At 42.8% G+C, this 20,620-nt stretch overlaps 1 protein-coding gene across 4 annotated transcripts; it reads right to left on the reverse strand.

Moving 5' to 3' along the window:
• Nucleotides 1–11,477: 11,477 nt before the first annotated feature.
• LOC123160017 (diacylglycerol O-acyltransferase 1-2) lies at nucleotides 11,478–20,376 on the reverse strand. Of its 4 annotated transcripts, none has more exons than XM_044577835.1 (16): nucleotides 19,911–20,376; nucleotides 17,847–17,927; nucleotides 17,670–17,708; nucleotides 17,508–17,597; nucleotides 17,235–17,302; nucleotides 16,156–16,279; nucleotides 15,696–15,794; nucleotides 15,462–15,563; nucleotides 15,243–15,379; nucleotides 14,818–14,899; nucleotides 14,682–14,702; nucleotides 14,438–14,500; nucleotides 13,791–13,838; nucleotides 13,452–13,514; nucleotides 12,556–12,609; nucleotides 11,478–12,478 (listed from the first exon to the last, which is right to left on the reverse strand). In XM_044577835.1, exons 1-16 carry the CDS (start codon nucleotides 20,124–20,126, stop codon nucleotides 12,371–12,373), a joined length of 1,395 nt encoding a protein of 464 aa, XP_044433770.1. In that variant the 5' UTR covers nucleotides 20,127–20,376; the 3' UTR covers nucleotides 11,478–12,370. The 4 variants fall into 4 exon arrangements, with proteins under 4 accessions (XP_044433770.1, XP_044433769.1, XP_044433772.1 ...); XM_044577834.1 differs by having other exon boundaries at nucleotides 17,508–17,583; nucleotides 17,670–17,743; nucleotides 19,911–20,375; XM_044577837.1 differs by having other exon boundaries at nucleotides 17,847–17,881; nucleotides 19,911–20,115.
• Between the last annotated feature and the right edge of the window lie 244 nt (nucleotides 20,377–20,620).

Raw genomic sequence — 20,620 nt, forward strand, 5'->3', positions numbered from 1 at the left:
TCATCGCCTTTCCCTCGTCGGAGCCGGGCATAACTTGTTGTAGTGGACAGTCGGGAAGTCGTTGTGCTAAGGCTCCATGGGACCAATGCACCAAAATAGCAACCGCCGTTTCTTTTCAAGTTGGCCATAAAAAATGCTTTTGACTTTGAGAGATAGGACTACATGTTGATTTGCGGGAGCAACTAACCAGGGTACCCTTAGGCCACTCCTAATGGTTATATCTTAGAATCAAGGTAAAAATCTTTTGTGGCATTGTTTTTTTTTGACAAAGCATGAATGCCACCATCATCGCCCCTCCCTCGTCGGAGCCGGTCATAACTTGTTGTAGTGGACAGTCGGGAAGTCATCTTGCTAAGGCCTCATGGGACCAATGCCCAGAACAGCAACTGCAGATTCTTTTCAAGTTGGTCATGAAAAATGCTTTTGACTTTGAGAGATAGGACTACATGTTGATTTGCGGGAGCAACTAACCAGGGTACCCTTAGGCCACTCCTAATGGTTATATCTTAGAATCAAGGTAAAAATCCTTTGTGGCATTGTTTTTTTTTGACAAAGCATGAATGCCACCATCATCGCCCCTCCCTCGTCGGGGCCGGTCATAACTTGTTGTAGTGGACAGTCGGGAAGTCGTCGTGCTAAGGCCCCATGGGACCAATGCACCAGAACAGCAATCGCCGCTTCTTTTCAAGTTGGTCATGAAAAATGCTTTTGACTTTGAGAGATAGGACTACATGTTGATTTGCGGGAGCAACTAACCAGGGTACCCTTAGGCCACTCCTAATGGTTATATCTTAGAATCAGGGTAAAAATCTTTTGTGGCATTGTTTATTTTTGACAAAGCATGAATGCCACCATAATCGCCCCTCCCTCGTCGGAGCCGAGCATAACTTGTTGTAGTGGACAGTCGGAAAGTCGTCGTGCTAAGGCCCCATGGAACCAATGTACCAGAACAGCAATCGCCGCTTCTTTTCAAGTTGGTCATGAAAAATGCTTTTGACTTTGAGAGATAGGACTACATGTTGATTTGCGGGAGCAACTAACCAGGGTACCCTTAGGCCACTCCTAATGGTTATATCTTAGAATCAAGGTAAAAATCTTTTGTGGCGTTGTTTTTTTTTACAAAGCATGAATCATATTGACTTGAAATGAACCTGCAAGGATACAAACACAATGAACACATGTCTGGCATCTGCATAGGTAGAACATACACGTCTAACACTGAGAACACACACAAATAAATATGTCTGCAAAGAGCAAAGTGCTATAAGACCAAATCTATGCCTAAACGAGGAAAATAAGGAAACAAAGGGATCAAAACATCGATTGACAAACTACAGTAACGACCATATCCAAATCAACCATGTTTTGACTCACCACGGACACCAAGCAAGGTTCTTCAACGATAACACTTCAGAAAGGTAATGATGCTCAAGCGCCGCCGTCACCGTATCCAACCAACAAAGGCCAGATTTTAAGTTTTTGTTGGGGAACGTAGTAATTTCAAAAAATTTCCTACGCACACGCAAGATCATGGTGATGGCATAGCAACAAGAGGGGAGAGTGTTCGTCCATGTACCCTCGTAGACCGTAAGAGGAAGCGTTAGCACAACGCGGTTGATGTAGTCGTACGTCTTCACGATCCAACCGATCCAAGCACCGAACGTATGGAGCCTCCGAGTTCAGCACACGTTCAGCTCGATGACGATCTCCGGCCTCCGATCCAGTCGAGCTCCGGAGATGAGTTCCATCAGCACGACGGCGTGGTGACGATGATGATGTTCTACCGTCGCAGGGCTTCGCCTAAACTCCGCGACGATATGCCCGAGGTGGAATATGGTGGAGGGGGGCACCGCACACGGCTAAGGAACGATCCGTAGATCAACTTGTGTGTCTATGGGGTGCCCCCCGCCCCCGTATATAAAGGAGGGAGGGGGGAGGCTGGCCGGCCCCTTGGGCGCGCCAAGGGAGGAGGAATCCTCCTCCTAGTAGGAGTAGGACTCCTCCTTTCCTACTCCTACTAGGAGGGGGAAGGAAGGGGGAGAGGGGGGAAGGAAAGGGGGGCGCCGCCCCCCCTCCTGGTCCAATTCGGACCAGAGGGAGAGGGGGCGCGCAGCCCACCCTGGCCGGCCCTCTCTCTTCCCACCGAGGCCCATGTGGCCCATTAACTCTCCCGGGGGGTTCTGGTAACCCCCCCGGCACTCCGGTTTTCTCCGAAATCACCCGGAACCTTTCCGGTGTCCGAATATAGTCGTCCAATATATCAATCTTTATGTCTCGACCATTTCGAGACTCCTCGTCATGTCCGTGATCACATCCGGGACTCCGAACAAACTTCGGTACATCAAAACTTATAAACTCATAATAAAACTGTCATCGTAACGTTAAGCGTGTGGACCCTACAGGTTCGAGAACTATGTAGACATGACCTATAACCATTCTCGGTCAATAACCAATAGCGGGACCTGGATGCCCATATTGGTTCCTACATATTCTACGAAGATCTTTATCGGTCAAACCGCATAACAACATACTTTGTTCCCTTTGTCATCGGTATGTTACTTGCCCGAGATTTGATCGTCGGTATCCAATACCTAGTTCAATCTCGTTACCGGCAAGTCTCTTTACTCGTTTCGTAATACATCATCTCATAACTAACTCATTAGTTACATGCTTGCAAGGCTTAGGTGATGAGTATTACCGAGAGGGCCCAGAGATACCTCTCCGACAATCGCAGTGACAAAACCTAATCTCGAATTATGCCAACCCAACATGTACCTTCGGAAACACCTGTAGAGCACCTTTATAATCACCCAGTTACGTTGTGACGTTTGGTAGCACACAAAGTGTTCTTCCGGTAAACGGGAGTTGCACAATCTCATAGTTGCAGGAACTTTGTATAAGTCATGAAGAAAGCAATAGCAGTATACTAAACGATCAAGTGCTAGGCTAACAAAATGGGTCATGTAAATCACATCATTCTCCTAATGATGTGATCCCACTAATCAAATGACAACACATGTCTATGGTTAGGAAACATAACCATCTTTGATTAATGAGCTAGTCAAGTAGAGGCATACTAGTGACTATAGTTTTGTCTATGTATTCACACATGTATTATGTTTCCGGTTAATACAATTATAGCATGAATAATAAACATTTATCATGATATGAGGAAATAAATAATAACTTTATTATTGCCTCTAGGGCATATTTCCTTCAGTCTCCCACTTGCACTAGAGTCAATAATCTAGATTACATAGTAATGATTCTAACACCCATGGAGTCTTGGTGTTGATCATGTTTTGCTCATGAGAGAGGCTTAGTTAACGGGTCTGCAACATTCAGATCCGTATGTATCTTGCAAATCTCTATATCTCCCACTTGGACTTGGTCACGAATGGAATTGAAGCGTCTCTTGATGTGCTTGGTCCTCTTGTGAAATCTGGATTCCTTTGCCAAGGCAATTGCACCAGTATTGTCACAGAAGATCTTCATTGGTCCCGATGCACTAGGTATGACACCTAGATCGGAAATGAACTCCTTCATCCAAACTCCTTCATTCGCTGCTTCCGAAGCAGCTATGTACTCCGCTTCACATGTAGATCCCGCCACGACGCTTTGTTTAGAACTGCACCAACTTATAGCTCCACCGTTTAATAAAAACACGTATCCGGTTTGCGATTTAGAATCGTCCGGATCAGTGTCAAAGCTTGCATCGAGGTAACCATTTACGACTAGCTCTTTGTCACCTCCATATACGAGAAGCATATCCTTAGTCCTTTCAGGTATTTCAGGATGTTCTTGACCGCTGTCCAGTGATCCACTCCTGGATTGCTTTGGTACCTTCCTGCCAAGCTTATTGCTAAGCATACGTCAGGTCTGGTACACAGCATTGCATACATGATAGAGCCTATGGCTGAAGCATAGGTGGAACATTTTTCATTTTCTCTCTATCTTCTGCTGTGGTCGGGCATTGAGTTTGACTCAACTTCACACCTTGTAGCACAGGCAAGAATCCTTTCTTTGCCTGATCCATTTTGAACTTTTTCAAATTTTTGTCAAGGTATGTGCTTTGTGAAAGTCCTATTAAGCGTCTTGATCTATCTCTATAGATCTTGATGCCCAATATGTAAGCAGCTTCACCGAGGTCTTTCATTGAAAAACTTTTATTCAAGTATCCCTTTATGCTATCCAGAAATTCTATATCATTTCCAATTAATAATATGTCATCTACATATAAAACTAGAAATGCTACAGAGCTCCCACTCACTTTCTTGTAAATACATGCTTCTCCAAAAGTCTGTATAAAACCATATGCTTTGATCACACTATCAAAACGTTTATTCCAACTCCGAGATGCTTGCACCAGTCCATAAATGGAACGCTGGAGCTTGCATACTTTGTTAGCACCTTTTGGATCAACAAAACCTTCCGGCTGCATCATATACAACTCTTCTTCTAGAAATCCATTCAAGAATGCAGTCTTGACATCCATTTGCCAAATTTCATAATCATGAAATGCAGCAATAGCTAACATGATTCGGACAAACTTAAGCATCGCTACGGGTGAGAAAGTCTCATCGTAGTCAACCCCTTGAACTTGTCGAAAACCTTTCGCAACAAGTCGAGCTTTATAGACAGTTACATTACCATCAGCGCCAGTCTTCTTCTTAAAGATCCATTTATTCTCAATGGCTTGCTGATCATCGGGCAAGTCAACCAAAGTCCATACTTTATTTTCATACATGGATCCCATCTCAGATTTCATGGCCTCTAGCCATTTTGCGGAATCTGGGCTCATCATCGCTTCCTCATAGTTCGTAGGTTCATCATGGTCAAGTAACATGACTTCCAGAATAGAATTACCGTACCACTCTGGTGCGGATCTTACTCTGGTAGACCTACGAGGTTCAGTAGAAACTTGATCTGAAGTTTCATGATCAATATCATTAGCTTCCTCACTAATTGGTGTAGTCGTCACAGGAACCAGTTCTCGTGATGAACTACTTTCCAATAAGGGAGTAGATACAGTTATCTCATCAAGTTCTACTTTCCTCCCACTCACTTCTTTCAAGAGAAATTCCTTCTCTAGAAAGGATCCATTCTTAGCAATGAATGTCTTGCCTTCGGATCTGTGATAGAAGGTGTACCCAACAGTCACTTTTGGGTATCCTATGAAGACACATTTCTCCGATTTGGGTTCGAGCTTATCTGGTTGAAGTTTCTTCACATAAGCATCGCATCCCCAAACTTTAAGAAACGACAACTTTGGTTTCTTGCCAAACCACAGTTCATAAGGTGTCGTCTCAACGGATTTTGATGGTGCCCTATTTAACGTGAATGCGGCCGTCTCTAAAGCATAACCCCGAAATGATAGCGGTAAATCGGTAAGAGACATCATAGATCGCACCATATCAAGTAAAGTACGATTACAGCGTTTGGACACACCATTTCGTTGTGGTGTTCCGGGTGGCGTGAGTTGCGAAACTATTCCGCATTGTTTCAAATGTAAACCAAACTCGTAACTCAAATATTCTCCTCCACGATCAGATCGTAGAAACTTTATTTTCTTGTTACGATGATTTTCCACTTCACTCTGAAATTCTTTGAACTTTTCAAATGTTTCAGACTTGTGCTTCATTAAGTAGATATACCCATATCTGCTCAAATCATCTGTGAAGGTGAGAAAATAACGATATCCGCCACGAGCCTCAACATTCATCGGACCACATACATCTGTATGTATGATTTCCAACAAATCTGTTGCTCTCTCCATAGTACCGGAGAACGGTGTTTTAGTCATCTTGCCCATGAGGCACGGTTCGCAAGTACCAAGTGATTCATAATCAAGTGATTCCAGAAGTCCATCACTATGGAGTTTCTTCATGCGCTTTACACCGATATGACCTAAACGGCAGTGCCACAAATAAGTTGCACTATCATTATCAACTCTGCATCTTTTGGCTTCAACATTATGAATATGGGTGTCACTACTATCGAGATTCAATAAAAATAGACCACTCTTCAAGGGTGCATGACCATAAAAGATATTACTCATATAAATAGAACAACCATTATTCTCTGATTTAAATGAATAACCGTCTCGCATCAAACAAGATCCAGATATAATGTTCATGCTCAACGCTGGCACCAAATAACAATTATTCAGGTCTAAAACTAATCCCGAAGGTAGATGTAGAGGTAGCGTACCGACCGCGATCACATCGACTTTGGAACCGTTTCCCACGCGCATCGTCACCTCGTCCTTGGCTAGTGCTCGCTTATTCCGTAGTCCCTATTTCGAGTTGCAAATATTAGCAACAGAACCAGTATCAAATACCCAGGTGCTACTACGAGCTCTAGTTAGGTACACATCAATAACATGTATATCACATATACCTTTGTTCACTTTGCCATCCTTCTTATCTGCCAAATACTTGGGGCAGTTCCGCTTCCAGTGACCAGTCTGCTTGCAGTAGAAGCACTCAGTTTCAGGCTTAGGTCCAGACTTGGGTTTCTTCTCTTGAGCAGCAACTTGCTTGCCGTTCTTTTTGAAGTTCCCCTTCTTCTTCCCTTTGCCTTTTTTCTTGAAACTAGTGGTCTTGTTGACCATCAACACTTGATGCTCCTTCTTGATTTCTACCTCCGCGGCTTTTAGCATTGCGAAGAGCTCGGGAATAGTCTTGTTCATCCCTTGCATATTATAGTTCATCACAAAGCTCTTGTAGCTTGGTGGCAGTGATTGGAGAATTCTGTCAATGACACTATCATCAGGAAGATTAACTCCCAGTTGAATCAAGTGATTATTATACCCAGACATTCTGAGTATGTGTTCACTGACAGAACTATTCTCCTCCATCTTGCAGCTATAGAACTTATTGGAGACTTCATATCTCTCAATCCGGGCATTTGCTTGAAATATTAACTTCAACTCCTGGAACATCTCATATGCTCCATGACGTTCAAAACGTCGTTGAAGACCCGATTCTAAGCCGTAAAGCATGGCACACTGAACTATAGAGTAGTCATCAGTTTTGCTCTGCCAGACGTTCTTAACGTCGTCAGTTGCATCAGCAGCAGGCCTGGCACCCAGCGGTGCTTCCAGGACGTAACTTTTCTGTGCAGCAATGAGGATAATCCTCAGGTTACGGACACAGTCCGTGTAATTGCTACCATCATCTTTCAACTTTGCTTTCTCAAGGAACGCATTAAAATTCAACGGAACAACAGCAGGAGCCATCTATCTACAAACATACATAGACAAGCAAGATACTATCAGGTACTAAGTTCATGATAAATTTAAGTTCAATTAATCATATTACTTAAGAACTCCCACTTAGACAGACATCTCTCTAGTCATCTAAGTGATCACGTGATCCAAATCAACTAAACCATAACCGATCATCACGTGAGATGGAGTAGTTTTCAATGGTGAACATCACTATGTTGATCATATCTACTATATGATTCACGCTTGACCTTTCGGTCTCCGTGTTCCGAGGCCATATCTGCATATGCTAGGCTCGTCAAGTTTAACCTGAGTATTCTGCGTGTGCAAAACTGGCTTGCACCCGTTGTAGATGGACATAGAGCTTATCACACCCGATCATCACGTGGTGTCTCGGCACGACGAACTTTGGCAATGGTGCATACTCAGGGAGAACACTTCTTGATAATTTTAGTGAGAGATCATCTTAAAATGCTACCGTCAATCAAAGCAAGATAAGATGCATAAAGGATAAACATCACATGCAATCAATATAAGTGATATGATATGGCCATCATCATCTTGTGCTTGTGATCTCCATCTCGGAAGCACCGTCGTGATCACCATCGTCACCGGCGCGACACCTTGATCTTCATCGTAGCATCGTTGTCGTTTACGCCATCTATTGCTTCTACGACTATCGCTACCGCTTAGTGATAAAGTAAAGCAATTATAGAGCGTTTGCATTTCATACAATAAAGCGACAACCATATGGCTCCTGCCAGTTGCCGATAACTTCGGTTACAAAACATGATCATCTCATACAATAAAATATAGCATCACGTCTTGACCATATCACATCACAACATGCCCTGCAAAAACAAGTTAGACGTCCTCTACTTTGTTGTTGCAAATTTTACGTGGCTGCTACGGGCTTAGCAAGAACCGTTCTTACCTACGCATCAAAAAGCACAACGATAGTTCGTCAAGTTGGTGCTGTTTTAACCTTCGCAAGGACCGGGTGTAGCCACACTCGATTCAGCTAAAGTGAGAGAGACAGACACCCGCCAGCCACCTTTAAGCATGAGTGCTCGTAACGGTGAAACCAGTCTCGCGTAAGCGTACGCGTAATGTCGGTCCGGGCCGCTTCATCTCACAATACCGCCGAACCAAAGTATGACATGCTGGTAAGCAGTATGACTTGTATCGCCCACAACTCACTTGTGTTCTACTCATGCATATAACATCAAAACCATAAAACCTAGGCTCGGATGCCACTGTTGGGGAACGTAGTAATTTCAAAAAAATTCCTACGCACACGCAAGATCATGGTGATGGCATAGCAACGAGAGGGGAGAGTGTTCGTCCACGTACCCTCGTAGACCGTAAGCGGAAGCGTTAGCACAACGCGGTTGATGTAGTCGTACGTCTTCACGATCCGACCGATCCAAGCACCGAACGTACGGAGCCTCCGAGTTCAGCACACGTTCAGCTCGATGACGATCTTCGGCCTCCGATCCAGCCGAGCTCCGGAGATGAGTTCCGTCAGCACGACGGCGCGATGACGATGATGATGTTCTACCGGCGCAGGGCGTCGCCTAAACTCCGCGACGATATGACCGAGGTGGAATATGGTGGAGGGGGGCACCGCACACGGCTAAGGAACGATCCGTAGATCAACTTGTGTGTCTATGGGGTGCCCCCCGCCCCCGTATATAAAGGAGGGAGGGGGGAGGCCGGCCGGCCCCTTGGGCGCGCCAAGGGAGGAGGAATCCTCCTCCTAGTAGGAGTAGGACTCCTCCTTTCCTACTCCTACTAGGAGGGGGAAGGAAGGGGGAGAGGGGGGAAGGAAAGGGGGGCGCCGCCCCCCTCTCCTAGTCCAATTCGGACCAGAGGGAGAGGGGGCACGCGGCCCACCCTGGCCGCCCCTCTCTCTTCCCACCGAGGCCCATGTGGCCCATTAACTCTCCCCGGGGGTTCCGGTAACCCCCCCGGCACTCCGGTTTTCTCCGAAATTACCCGGAACCTTTCCGGTGTCCGAATATAGTCATCCAATATATCAATCTTTATGTCTCGACCATTTCGAGACTCCTCGTCATGTCCGTGATCACATCCGGGACTCCGAACAAACTTTGGTACATCAAAACTTATAAACTCATAAACTCATAATAAAACTGTCATCGTAACGTTAAGCATGCGGACCCTACGGGTTCGAGAACTATGTAGACATGACCTAGAACCATTCTCGGTCAATAACCAATAGCGGGACCTGGATGCCCATATTGGTTCCTACATATTCTACGAAGATCTTTATCGGTCAAACCGCATAACAACATACTTTGTTCCCTTTGTCATCGGTATGTTACTTGCCCGAGATTTGATCGTCGGTATCCAATACCTAGTTCAATCTCGTTACCGGCAAGTCTCTTTACTCGTTCCGTAATACATCATCTCATAACTAACTCATTAGTTACATGCTTGCAAGGCTTAGGTGATGAGTATTACCGAGAGGGCCCAGAGATACCTCTCCGACAATCGCAGTGACAAAACCTAATCTCGAATTATGCCAACCCAACATGTACCTTCGGAAACACCTGTAGAGCACCTTTATAATCACCCAGTTACGTTGTGACGTTTGGTAGCACACAAAGTGTTCTTCCGGTAAACGGGAGTTGCACAATCTCATAGTTGCAGGAACTTTGTATAAGTCATGAAGAAAGCAATAGCAATATACTAAACGATCAAGTGCTAGGCTAACAGAATGGGTCATGTCAATCACATCATTCTCCTAATGATGTGATCCCACTAATCAAATGACAACACATGTCTATGGTTAGGAAACATAACCATCTTTGATTAATGAGCTAGTCAAGTAGAGGCATACTAGTGACTATAGTTTTGTCTATGTATTCACACATGTATTATGTTTCCGGTTAATACAATTCTAGCATGAATAATAAACATTTATCATGATATGAGGAAATAAATAATAACTTTATTATTGCCTCTAGGGCATATTTCCTTCAGTTTTCACCCTAAAGAATAAGTTCAAGCATATCCAAGCAACGCCCTCAAGAAGGTAACGATGTAAAAACATTGTCATTGCGAGATAAAACCAACTCGAGTCAAGTTTAGGGGTTTCATCCTAGAACTCAAGACCTCGTACCCGAGGAACACCACCAAATCGAATTCAACCATGCCAATACGAGTCATTGACAGCAGCCACCGGATCCAGAGGGAGGAACCTTCACGAAGACTCCTCGGTGTCAACGCAATTTTCAGCTCGAGTGATCGGTCGGTAGGGTCACGGTCAGATCTTCAGCTCCAATCCTCACGAGTAGCCGCCGCCATGGAGCCAGCCAGCATGGCCCCGACCAGGCCGGATAAAAAAACGTATCTTAATCAAGATATAGATCATAGCATAGCATCAAATTCAGGACTTCATAACTTTTCTCTCACAAAAGAAATTAAATGAGGTTGGTTTAGATACAACATTAGCCTAAGATATAGTGCATTGGGACTACCCTTAGATGGACTTTCCAGGGACATGTGTGGCTAGCAAGCAAGAGGTTGGCATAGCAGGAGGTTCTTTTCAATCATACACCCTTTCTCGAATTGCTCCAAACCAAGCACGCTTAACTTTGATCTTTCTTTTGGATGGACTCCTGAAAAAGAAGATGCATCTTGTTAATATGAGTATGCCTATCATTCCTATTATCCAGGATGTCACATACACCCCCACTCAAAGAAACTAGTGTCCTCGTCGGCCCAACAAAAATGTTCCCTCTTGGCACATAGTTGTGCATCCAGTCCGACACATGTTTCGTGTTGTGTTCCATGATGAGCGACACGGACCATGCATCACATGTCCGTGTAATCATGAGGGTCGGCTCTGATACCAATTGTAACGGCCCGGCTGAATCCATCATCATGTGTTTGGCTACCATCCAGGATCTAGACCAGCCTCACACACCAACAGTTATCTTTTGTGCACCCGGGATCAACTTTTCAGTCGATCACTCATCCACAAATTGTTGCGAAGCACGCTTACTTTGAGATTCTGGGCTCCCGAAAAAGAAGATGCGCCATTTTCATATGAGACCTCCTTTGGTTTGGAGGAATTTCATAGGAATTCTATAGGATATGATTCTTATAGGAATTTTTTCAAGTCCTTTGTTCCTATTCTTATATAGGATTGGTTCATATCTTCCATATTTCAAAAAAAATAATAAACATTTAGTGTAAACTCAATGAAAAAATCCCTACGATGTGAACCAAATGACATCTCTTTTCTTATTCCTATTGATAGAATTGAGGTACATGTCATCTCATTTCCTACAAGTTTCCTATTACTATGATATTCATATCATATGAACCAAAGGAGCCATGAGTAATCTATCATTCCTAAGCCAGGATCTCACACCTGTGCAATTGTGTTCCAAGAAACTGCATTGTCTCGTTTGTTTCAAAAACCCAAGTTTCCTGGTTTTGCTGTGGGTTTTTGACCAATTGTAGGGGGCACCTTTGTCATTTGGTAATCAGTCAGTCTTCGTTTCAGAACCAAATTCAATCAATTGGATGACTCGGCCTCGGTTGACCATGCTGCAGTTACACCATTCAAACGCGGAGATTCTAGGTCAGGTTTACATGAGCCAGCTTTCACGCACCAAAAAAGGGTTTACAAGAGAGACAAAACTGCCTCGCAATTGTTGCTACATTATTCTTTCCAGCAACGTTGGTACACAACAACGTGGCAGGACTATGTACGTACGCTCTCTCAAGCGCGCGAGCCTTTTCGCTCATCCAGACCTCAAAGGCGAGTTGCGTCATACGGCACGTACACTTTATATCCAACAGGGCATCACGTACGTAACTCTGCTGGCACATGAACCGAAACGTATACACAAAACACATGTGGCAGGTCGTGTTATCTTCGGCTTCATCACTGGGGTATCTTCGGTACACACCCCGGCCGGCATATCATACATTTGGAACGCAGCGAGCTAACTGGAACGGATTGGAACATATCATGCTGACAAACTTGGATTCGTAGCATAGCAAGCTCTAACAGCCCATGGCGAAACATTAAGGAGGCCGCCCCTCCATTGCCTCGGGCCAATTTGCTTCGGACGATCTGTGTTATAGTGCACTTCTAAAACAGAACTAGCCATTTGTCTGAGCCTGTCTGTTCATGACATCATGGTAGTACAAGAGAACACACATTGGTTGCCCAACTATGCTGAAGAAGAACCAAAATATCATGTTGCCCACCTGTCAAGTTCAACACAGCTCAATGCGTCAGGGGAAACAATGGAAGATGGATACATTTTGTATTGAGCATCTCATACCATTGTATTCTTGAACTTATCTTGAAGATATTTCGTCAAGAATAGCAGGGGAATCTGGGAACGACAGACATGAACATCAGTCAAATGATACAAGTGGATATGTACAGATACCGACAACAGCAGTTTAGAATAACTCAACCGGCACCAATCACGAATTTGCATAGTAACGGCTCGTCAGATTTAAAGCAACAATGGGGCTGATCCTACACCGACATATGGCCGCCGGCCGCCCAAGAGCAGTGTTACCCATCACAGTGTCGGGCTGTTAAACTGATGAACGACAGCCTGGACAGCTAGCACAAATGCTCTTGATCGTTGGCCTATTTTTCCTCTTAGGCTTATTATGTCACATGGAGATGTTTGGAGGAGTGCAGATAATCAGTTTTGTGAAGTGAAGATGGATGTATTGTACTCCCTCCGTCCGGAAATACTTGTCCTAAAAATGGATAAAATGGATGTATCTATAACTAAAATAAGTCTAGATACAACAATTTCGAGGACAATTATTTCCGGACGGAGGGAGTATTAAAACTTCACAAAGCGACAATTGTAAATTATCTTCTTTGAGATTGTAAGTTGGTAACAATAGGAATCTGCCTTTTGTAATGATTCCAATAGGCATAGGCATGTATATGGGCTCTTATTTTCAAATAATCTGCAGCATTGCTATCCCCAAGTCTTGATACACAGAATTTTTTGCATGTGATAAATTTTATGTACTAAATTGTCTATTGTTTATATGCTAGACTATTTTTGTCATCGAATTCACATAACCAGAACTAATCTATTATACATGTGGCAACGTGCAGGGCATCAACTTGTATAGAACATACTGTACTGATTTAGTCCAACAAGATTAAGAACGAAACACAAGTGTCATTCAAATCAATACATACCTGAAACATGATTCCAGAAAATGCCCATAATTTGAAAATGTGGCACGGAACAGCAATACATAGCTGCAAGTTGACAAAGACAATGAAATGAAGGTCACATGTGAGATACCATACCAGCTTCTTTCCTTTTCAATGCAAGTACAAACGTGCAGCAGAAAAGGTGCCGGGGTTGAAAATTCCGTGTATATATCATTGATTTTCCAAGTAGAACTTTATATCAAACCTAGATCATTACTCAATAAAACAGGGAACAAAATCATCTCCACTCTAGCTGGTGACTAGGAAAAATAAAAGAATGATAGCTAGGGCATGTAATGTGGAACTCTCAAAGTGTGGTACCTCATGAAATACAGCTGAAACCAGAAATGCGATGAGAATGGCACAACCCTGCAGTGTAGATTCAACATGAATTTTCAGAAGTATGTATTTCGAAAGACAAATTAGCTCTATTCTCTACAGAAAGAACCAACAAGTTCTGCAAAGCAAAACGCACAATGAATAAATATTATTTTTATCTACACTCAATCTCTAAGTGAATTTCAGGTATTCTTCTGTTTGACTATCCATGCTATGTCCTGGCTTTCAAATACGCTCCTTATCCATGTTGTTCTACCTTTGAGACTCATCACATGTTGCTATTTAGTCGACGTGCATACTAGTTAATGTAGTCCCACAAAAATGGATATTACCATGCCAAAGTCGTAGGCCAAGCGAACACATTATCAAGTATTAACAGCTGTATCCTGAGCGTCAGTTAATTTAAACTGGGTTGATAGTTCTCCATGCTAACAGTTTATCTGCACTAGCAGATTTCAGTACAGTGAGTGTTCTCTATATAACAATGGTGAAGCAACCAAATTTCAGATGTCACGCAAGACCCATTTTACACAGAAATGGAAAGAACAATGTAACACGGAAAAGAAAATGTGGCATTTTTTATAATTTGGCCACCAGAAGGAGTAACAGGTTTAGTCTGAAGAAATTACCTTTGATAAGCCATTCCTTATGCATGGAAAATATATATGTCGAACGATCCACTTATGAACAGGCTGACAAGTAGAAAATTGTCAGGGAAGGATATTATACTAATGCCAGTTAAGAAAGGACATTATGATAATGCCAATCAATCAGACACTATCTCAGGCCTATGAACATGTGTCATCTATCAGCTGGGAGGAAATTGCCAGTTAGTCCAGAACAACTATTCTTCAGGTTGGGTGAGAAGATTACCATATTCCACATTCTCCAGTACTGTGGTAAGCCCCCCAAAATACCGCCACATTTAAATGCATGGAAATTTAAACAGTGTCAGCTCTATCTAAACTTCTCTAAAATAAACAAGATAAACTTTGAACAGGCCTTTCACCTCTTCAACTGTTTTGGCGTTCCACCAGTCCTTGTAGAATTCACGATCACCAAAACGGAGGAGTTCGGCTAGAATATTCAACCTGTATACAAAAATAATGAACGGAAGCTGTAGAAGTCATGCATTTGAAGGCTGTCAAGAACTTAATTTTACTGTTGCGATAAAACTACGTTTCTCAAATAGTTAACCCATTTATCAGGTTCCTACAGAAAATTTTCATTCAAAAAAAATACTGTGTTCTATACACAAAAGTTACAGATATGTGATCGTGCATGAGGCAACCATTATGACATCAGTAAGTTAAGTACTGTAGAAAATCACAATATCCGATGGTACTGTCGTCTTTTTAGATGTGCTGTGCCCAACTGGAAGAATCAAAGGAAAAAAAAAGTAAAGTGACAAGAGAAGGTAATCAAGATACTTACCACAGATGGAAAAAGGAATAGAACATACAAAGCCATACATATAATGTTGGCACTGAGAGTTTCAAGACTCTCTCAATAGCATCCAAGAAATTTCCGTTCAATGGATGCTTCGAATTCTGCACAATTGGATTAATGTACTGCCGGAAACAGGAGTTAGATAATTTCAATTGAAAAATTATACACATAAAATTAACGTCAGGGATCACGTAACAGGCTCACTTGCTCAATTATGAAGCCCATCAAGCCTGTAAAAACTACACATTTTATAAGCTGCCGGGTGACCCAGCCTTTTCTAATAAATGCTGTCCGGGGATAACTTGGCTGCATAATGCACCAGAATGGCATCAGGAAAGCCATAATTTTAACACTGATGTAACTAGTTACATCCAATATAATTAACTAATAACATGGAATCAGAAGAAGAAATGACACACACTAGCCGAAAAATAGCACCTGGTAACAAAGTGTTGGGGCCAACATGAAATACACAACACTGTTGATAGTTGGGCCTTTAATGTTTTCCTCATCGATAGAACTGCCATGTGTAGCACCCTATTACATAAAAAGGGGAATTATTATTGTGAACAGTGACCAAAGAGGAAATATTCACATTCATACTAGAAATTATTAATCTGGCAATTCTCTGTATAAGCACAACATGAGTAGCTACACAAATTAATGTAATTATTTCCTTAAGTATTGATAGGAACAAGATCATGATCCAATCTTCTAGAAAGATTTACAATTAAGAGAGACACAAGAAAAATGTTCATTGGTTAACAATTTATTATTCAAAAATGTGGCAGTGGTTGGCCTAAAAGATAAACTGTTTCAGACGAAGCCTTTGTATTAGTCCTCAATGTTTTGGAAACTAAAATAGCACTAAAATGGTAATAACACATTGCACTCGTACCTTTTCAATACTTTGGGACAATATCCTTATATCATAATTTGTATGAGCAAAAGAGACAAGCTTCAACCAAGTAATGCTTGCAATGAACATTAACACAAATCCAGATAATACTGCTGATTCACACCTGAAATATATTCAATGTAACTAAAATTCCATAATTTATGCAATAAAATACTATCTTTTGAGGAAAAACTTTCTTTATAATCAGAACATTAACCAAAAATTAGTAGGCACAATGCATGACTTCAAAAAATAATGCATGACCAGTATTAACATTCCTAAAATATGAGGAAAAACTAACACAAAACTGCCATCGACTTGTAATCCTAGCACCATTGTTTATCGAACAACAGTGACAGAAGTCAGTTATCAGATATCCTAGTTCCATTGTTTAACGAACAACAGTGACAGAAGTCAGTTATCAGATATACAGACGCTACTTGGACAGAAATATAACACATGATAACTTGCGCAAGCATATGACACGTGATAACTTTAAAGAGCCCCGTACCTCCACAAAAGAACTTGTTTGCAAGCCATGAGCCATATTTCTCAAGTGATCTGAATAACTGACAATTTTTGTTTTCAATTTGCAAACTAACAATGGAACAATTTTAGATTGGACACTCAACCTGATGGCTCACATTGATCCAATAGACATGTACTCCCTCCGATCCATATTACTTGTTGCTGAAACGGATGTATCTAGACGTATGTCAGTGCTAGATACATCCATTTGAGCGACAAGTAATATGGATCAGAGGGAGGTAATATTGTCAACGATAGGATATGAGAGATCGCCACATGAAACCAAATAGCAATAACCATGTTTGGCCAACCAATTTACATTGTTTAACATCCAACTTAAAAAAATAGCAATAACTATGTTTGAAACACATGGACCGAGTACATCTCCACATCATTAAATATATTAAAAATGAATGAATGAATGAATGAATGAACTGAGTGTGTTTTTGTTTCCGAGAACGCAACTGCATGTGCTCCAAACCATCATATACAAATATGAAGAGTAGATGCATCCAAACAAACCCCAAAGCCAAAGAAATAAATATGCTTACTTAAGAATCACAACAACCGGATAGATAAGGACAGTGGTTGTAATAATTATATGGAGAAGAATAGACACCTGCAAGAGGTAAACCGGAGTCATGAGCGATTCACACTTAAAAAATTACTGAAAAATATCAGATTTTATGCTAAATTTGACCGTATGACAATGATGAAGAAACATAGAAAGAGCATAAATGAGCATAAATCTTGGATGAAGAGACTTTGCCATTCTGAAAAGAACTGATGATGGAGACTTAAGGAATGTTGAGAAGCAAACTCACATGATCACGGATGAGCTTTCTTTGAGCCCACTTCTCGGTCATGAGAGCAGCAAGTGGGAAAATGGGTAAAGTGAGGCTGCAATTCACAGACTGGTTAATTGTACAAAGTCTAGTACTGTTTCATGATATCCCGACCAGAGCTGGATGAGTAATTATACCTACCAGCACATCAGAAGTGGCCAATCTCCCAGCGATCTTGCACTAAACCAAAACCCAGCTCTTATTAATAGGCCATACTGGAGCAACAAATTTAGACCATGGTAACGTGTCAAGGAATATAAAAGACTATGCAGAAGGCACCAAAACTAAGTGCTCCTTCTGGAGGGGAAGTGATCAAACCTTCATTAAGTTCTCAATAATGAGCCTGCTGTTCACTGCAATCAGCACAACAATGCATAGATTCAGAAGACCTGCATGGCTCTGCAATCAAGTGAATAACTAAACATTTCAGGACTAGAACTTTATGTCGCAACCGACTAATATGACATGCAAAACAACGAATTTAGTACATCAGTTAAAAGAAGAAAAAGAAGAAAAAAAGTGATATATGATGTACTTATAACCTAATGAATGTTTTAATATGGCTTCGATTATGTAATAATGTTCACTGGAGTTATGCGCAGGAACAACTGTAGAATAATGTGATGTATAGAATCATATATATGCGTCTAAAGGACTAAGGTTGCCACCCAAAGAGGCATTTGACTGAAACTCATCTTGAAACCCCAATGTTGTTCAGATTTAAATGCAGGCATGCACTGAACTTTGCATCGAAACAGATTAACAGCTATGACCAGGGCTGCATTTGAGTGTGACGAGTTATTCTGGGCATACGATCAGTTCATCATTCGTTGCATATTATTTCCATTAAAGAACTTTATCATTCAGACAGAGTACTGGTCCTCAGGATCTTGTGTCAAACTGACATCTTAGCATGTTAAAACCCTAGAGTGGCAAACAGATACTGAGCATGTGGATCACGACACCTCCCAATTAGCCCTGCATTCGCAGTTGAGTTGACAAAAGTCGACCCCCAAGGCCCCCAACACACTCCCAACAACTCTCTGCTTACCTCTACTACTAGTACAAGTCAACGCCACATCAATCTCTGGCTACTTGTACAGGTCAACACTTCGTGCACTCCCTGTGCTTTCTAGTAGTACTGTACAACTCGTTGAGCTTACTGCTACTACCTACTTGTACAAGTCAACATCTCATGCACGCACCAACTGATCCGATCCGCCTGTCCATTTCAACACGCCAAGCCCTGCTAAGGCTGGTCATAGTGGGGAGTAACTTAGACTAGTGTCATATGCATGACACTAGTCTAAGTTACTACCTTCATAATGCAAAGTAACATAAGGCTGGTCATAGTGGGAGTAACATAGGTAGTAACATAGATGCCACATAAGCAAAAATGATGATGTGGCAAGTAGTTAATGAGGAGAGAGGCAAATAGAGTAACATAATATGTTACCATCACATAGCGGTTTCCAATGCATAATGAGTCTACAAAGTAATAAATGAAGGCAACTATGTTACCACACCTATGACACTACCCACTATGAAGGTAGTAACATAGACTAGTAACATATGTATGTTACTAGTCTAAGTTACTCCCCACTATGACCAGCCTAATAGTAGTATCATGGATGACTTCATTTATTAGGCTGGTCATAGTGGGAGTAACATAAGTAGTAACATAGATGCCACATAAGCATAAGTGATGATGTGTCAAGTAGTTAATGAGGAGAGAGACAAATAGAGTAACATAATATGTTACCATCACCTAGCGGTTCCCAATGCTAAATGAGTCTATGAAGTAATAAATGAAGTGATGCATGACACTACATATATGTTACAACCCACTATAGAGGTAGTAACATAGCCTAGTAACAAACATTGTTACTAGTCTAAGTTACTCCCCACTATGACCACCAGCCTTAACATGTAGACTCATCTTGTCTCGGGAAGCGCTATGTTACAGTAACATAGTATTATGTTACCACCTCTCATTAACTACTTGCCACGTAAGCAAAATTTTCTTGAAATGCGCTATGTTACTACCTAATAGCAACAGCTATGCTCATGCTCTGCCTTTGGCACTGCCCGACCGAAGAATCCTGCATTCCGCGCCCGCGCCGGTGGTCCCCTGAATCCCAAAACGAGCAGAGGCTTTGACCTCAACCTGTCGCGCCAAAAAATGAAATTGGACCTGCGTCTCAACATCCCTAAAATCTAGCACTGCTGGACAACCGTAATTTGGAGAAAAGGAGAAATTGTGGGCAACAGAATCCGATGCTGGGGCTGGGCGGCTCAAGCAAAGCAAGCATATGCGATCATGGCAATCACTAGTAGAAAGGAAAAGAAAAACAAGTGGAGGGATTCGCGGCGACTGCATACCTGTCGGAAGATGGCGTCGGAGCTGAGCGGGCTCTCCTTGACCCGGCGGTGGGCGGGCGCCGACGCCCGGTAGCAGGGCATCTCGTGCTGCCGCTGCGGCTGCTCCTGCGGATTCGCCTCTCCGTGGACGGCAGAGGAGCCGCCGTCGGCGCGGCGGAGGCGGAGGGAGGGGTCGTCGCGATCGTGGGCAGCGGCCATGGACGGGGGCGGGGCCATGGGTGGAGATGGGGGGGAGGTTCTGGAAGGTTCGGGGTGGGTTTTGGGTTTCCGTGGGCGGCCCGCCGTGGGGAGGGAGGAAGGAGCCTGGGAGGTGGCGGGTCTCCTTTTGACATGCGATGGTGGCCGCCGCGCCGCGGGTGACGCGCAAAAGCGCAAAGCGAAGCCAGGAGCGAGGAGGCGGCCGACTTGCGCGCGACACGTGCGGGGAGGACGCGCCAGGCGTCTCCTGCCTGCCTTGCTTGGCAGCGCAGGTTCCGAGGTTCCGAGTCCCGGTGTAGGCGTCCGCTTTGTTGAAAAGAGTGAACGGGTAGGAGCGGTGTCCATCTCATGCCTGGTTAAAATATTCAATTTATTGTCCCTTCCGCCTTCGGGGACATCCGATAAGAAATATTCAATTTATTACTAAGGAAAATAAGAATAGAAAATGTAAAATGTACCTGGTTCATTTTTCAAAATGCCACACTACAGTTCAGGGCAACTCCACCGCACGA

Source organism: Triticum aestivum, chromosome 7B (assembly GCF_018294505.1).
Source record: "Triticum aestivum cultivar Chinese Spring chromosome 7B, IWGSC CS RefSeq v2.1, whole genome shotgun sequence".
NCBI lineage: Eukaryota > Viridiplantae > Streptophyta > Magnoliopsida > Poales > Poaceae > Triticum > Triticum aestivum.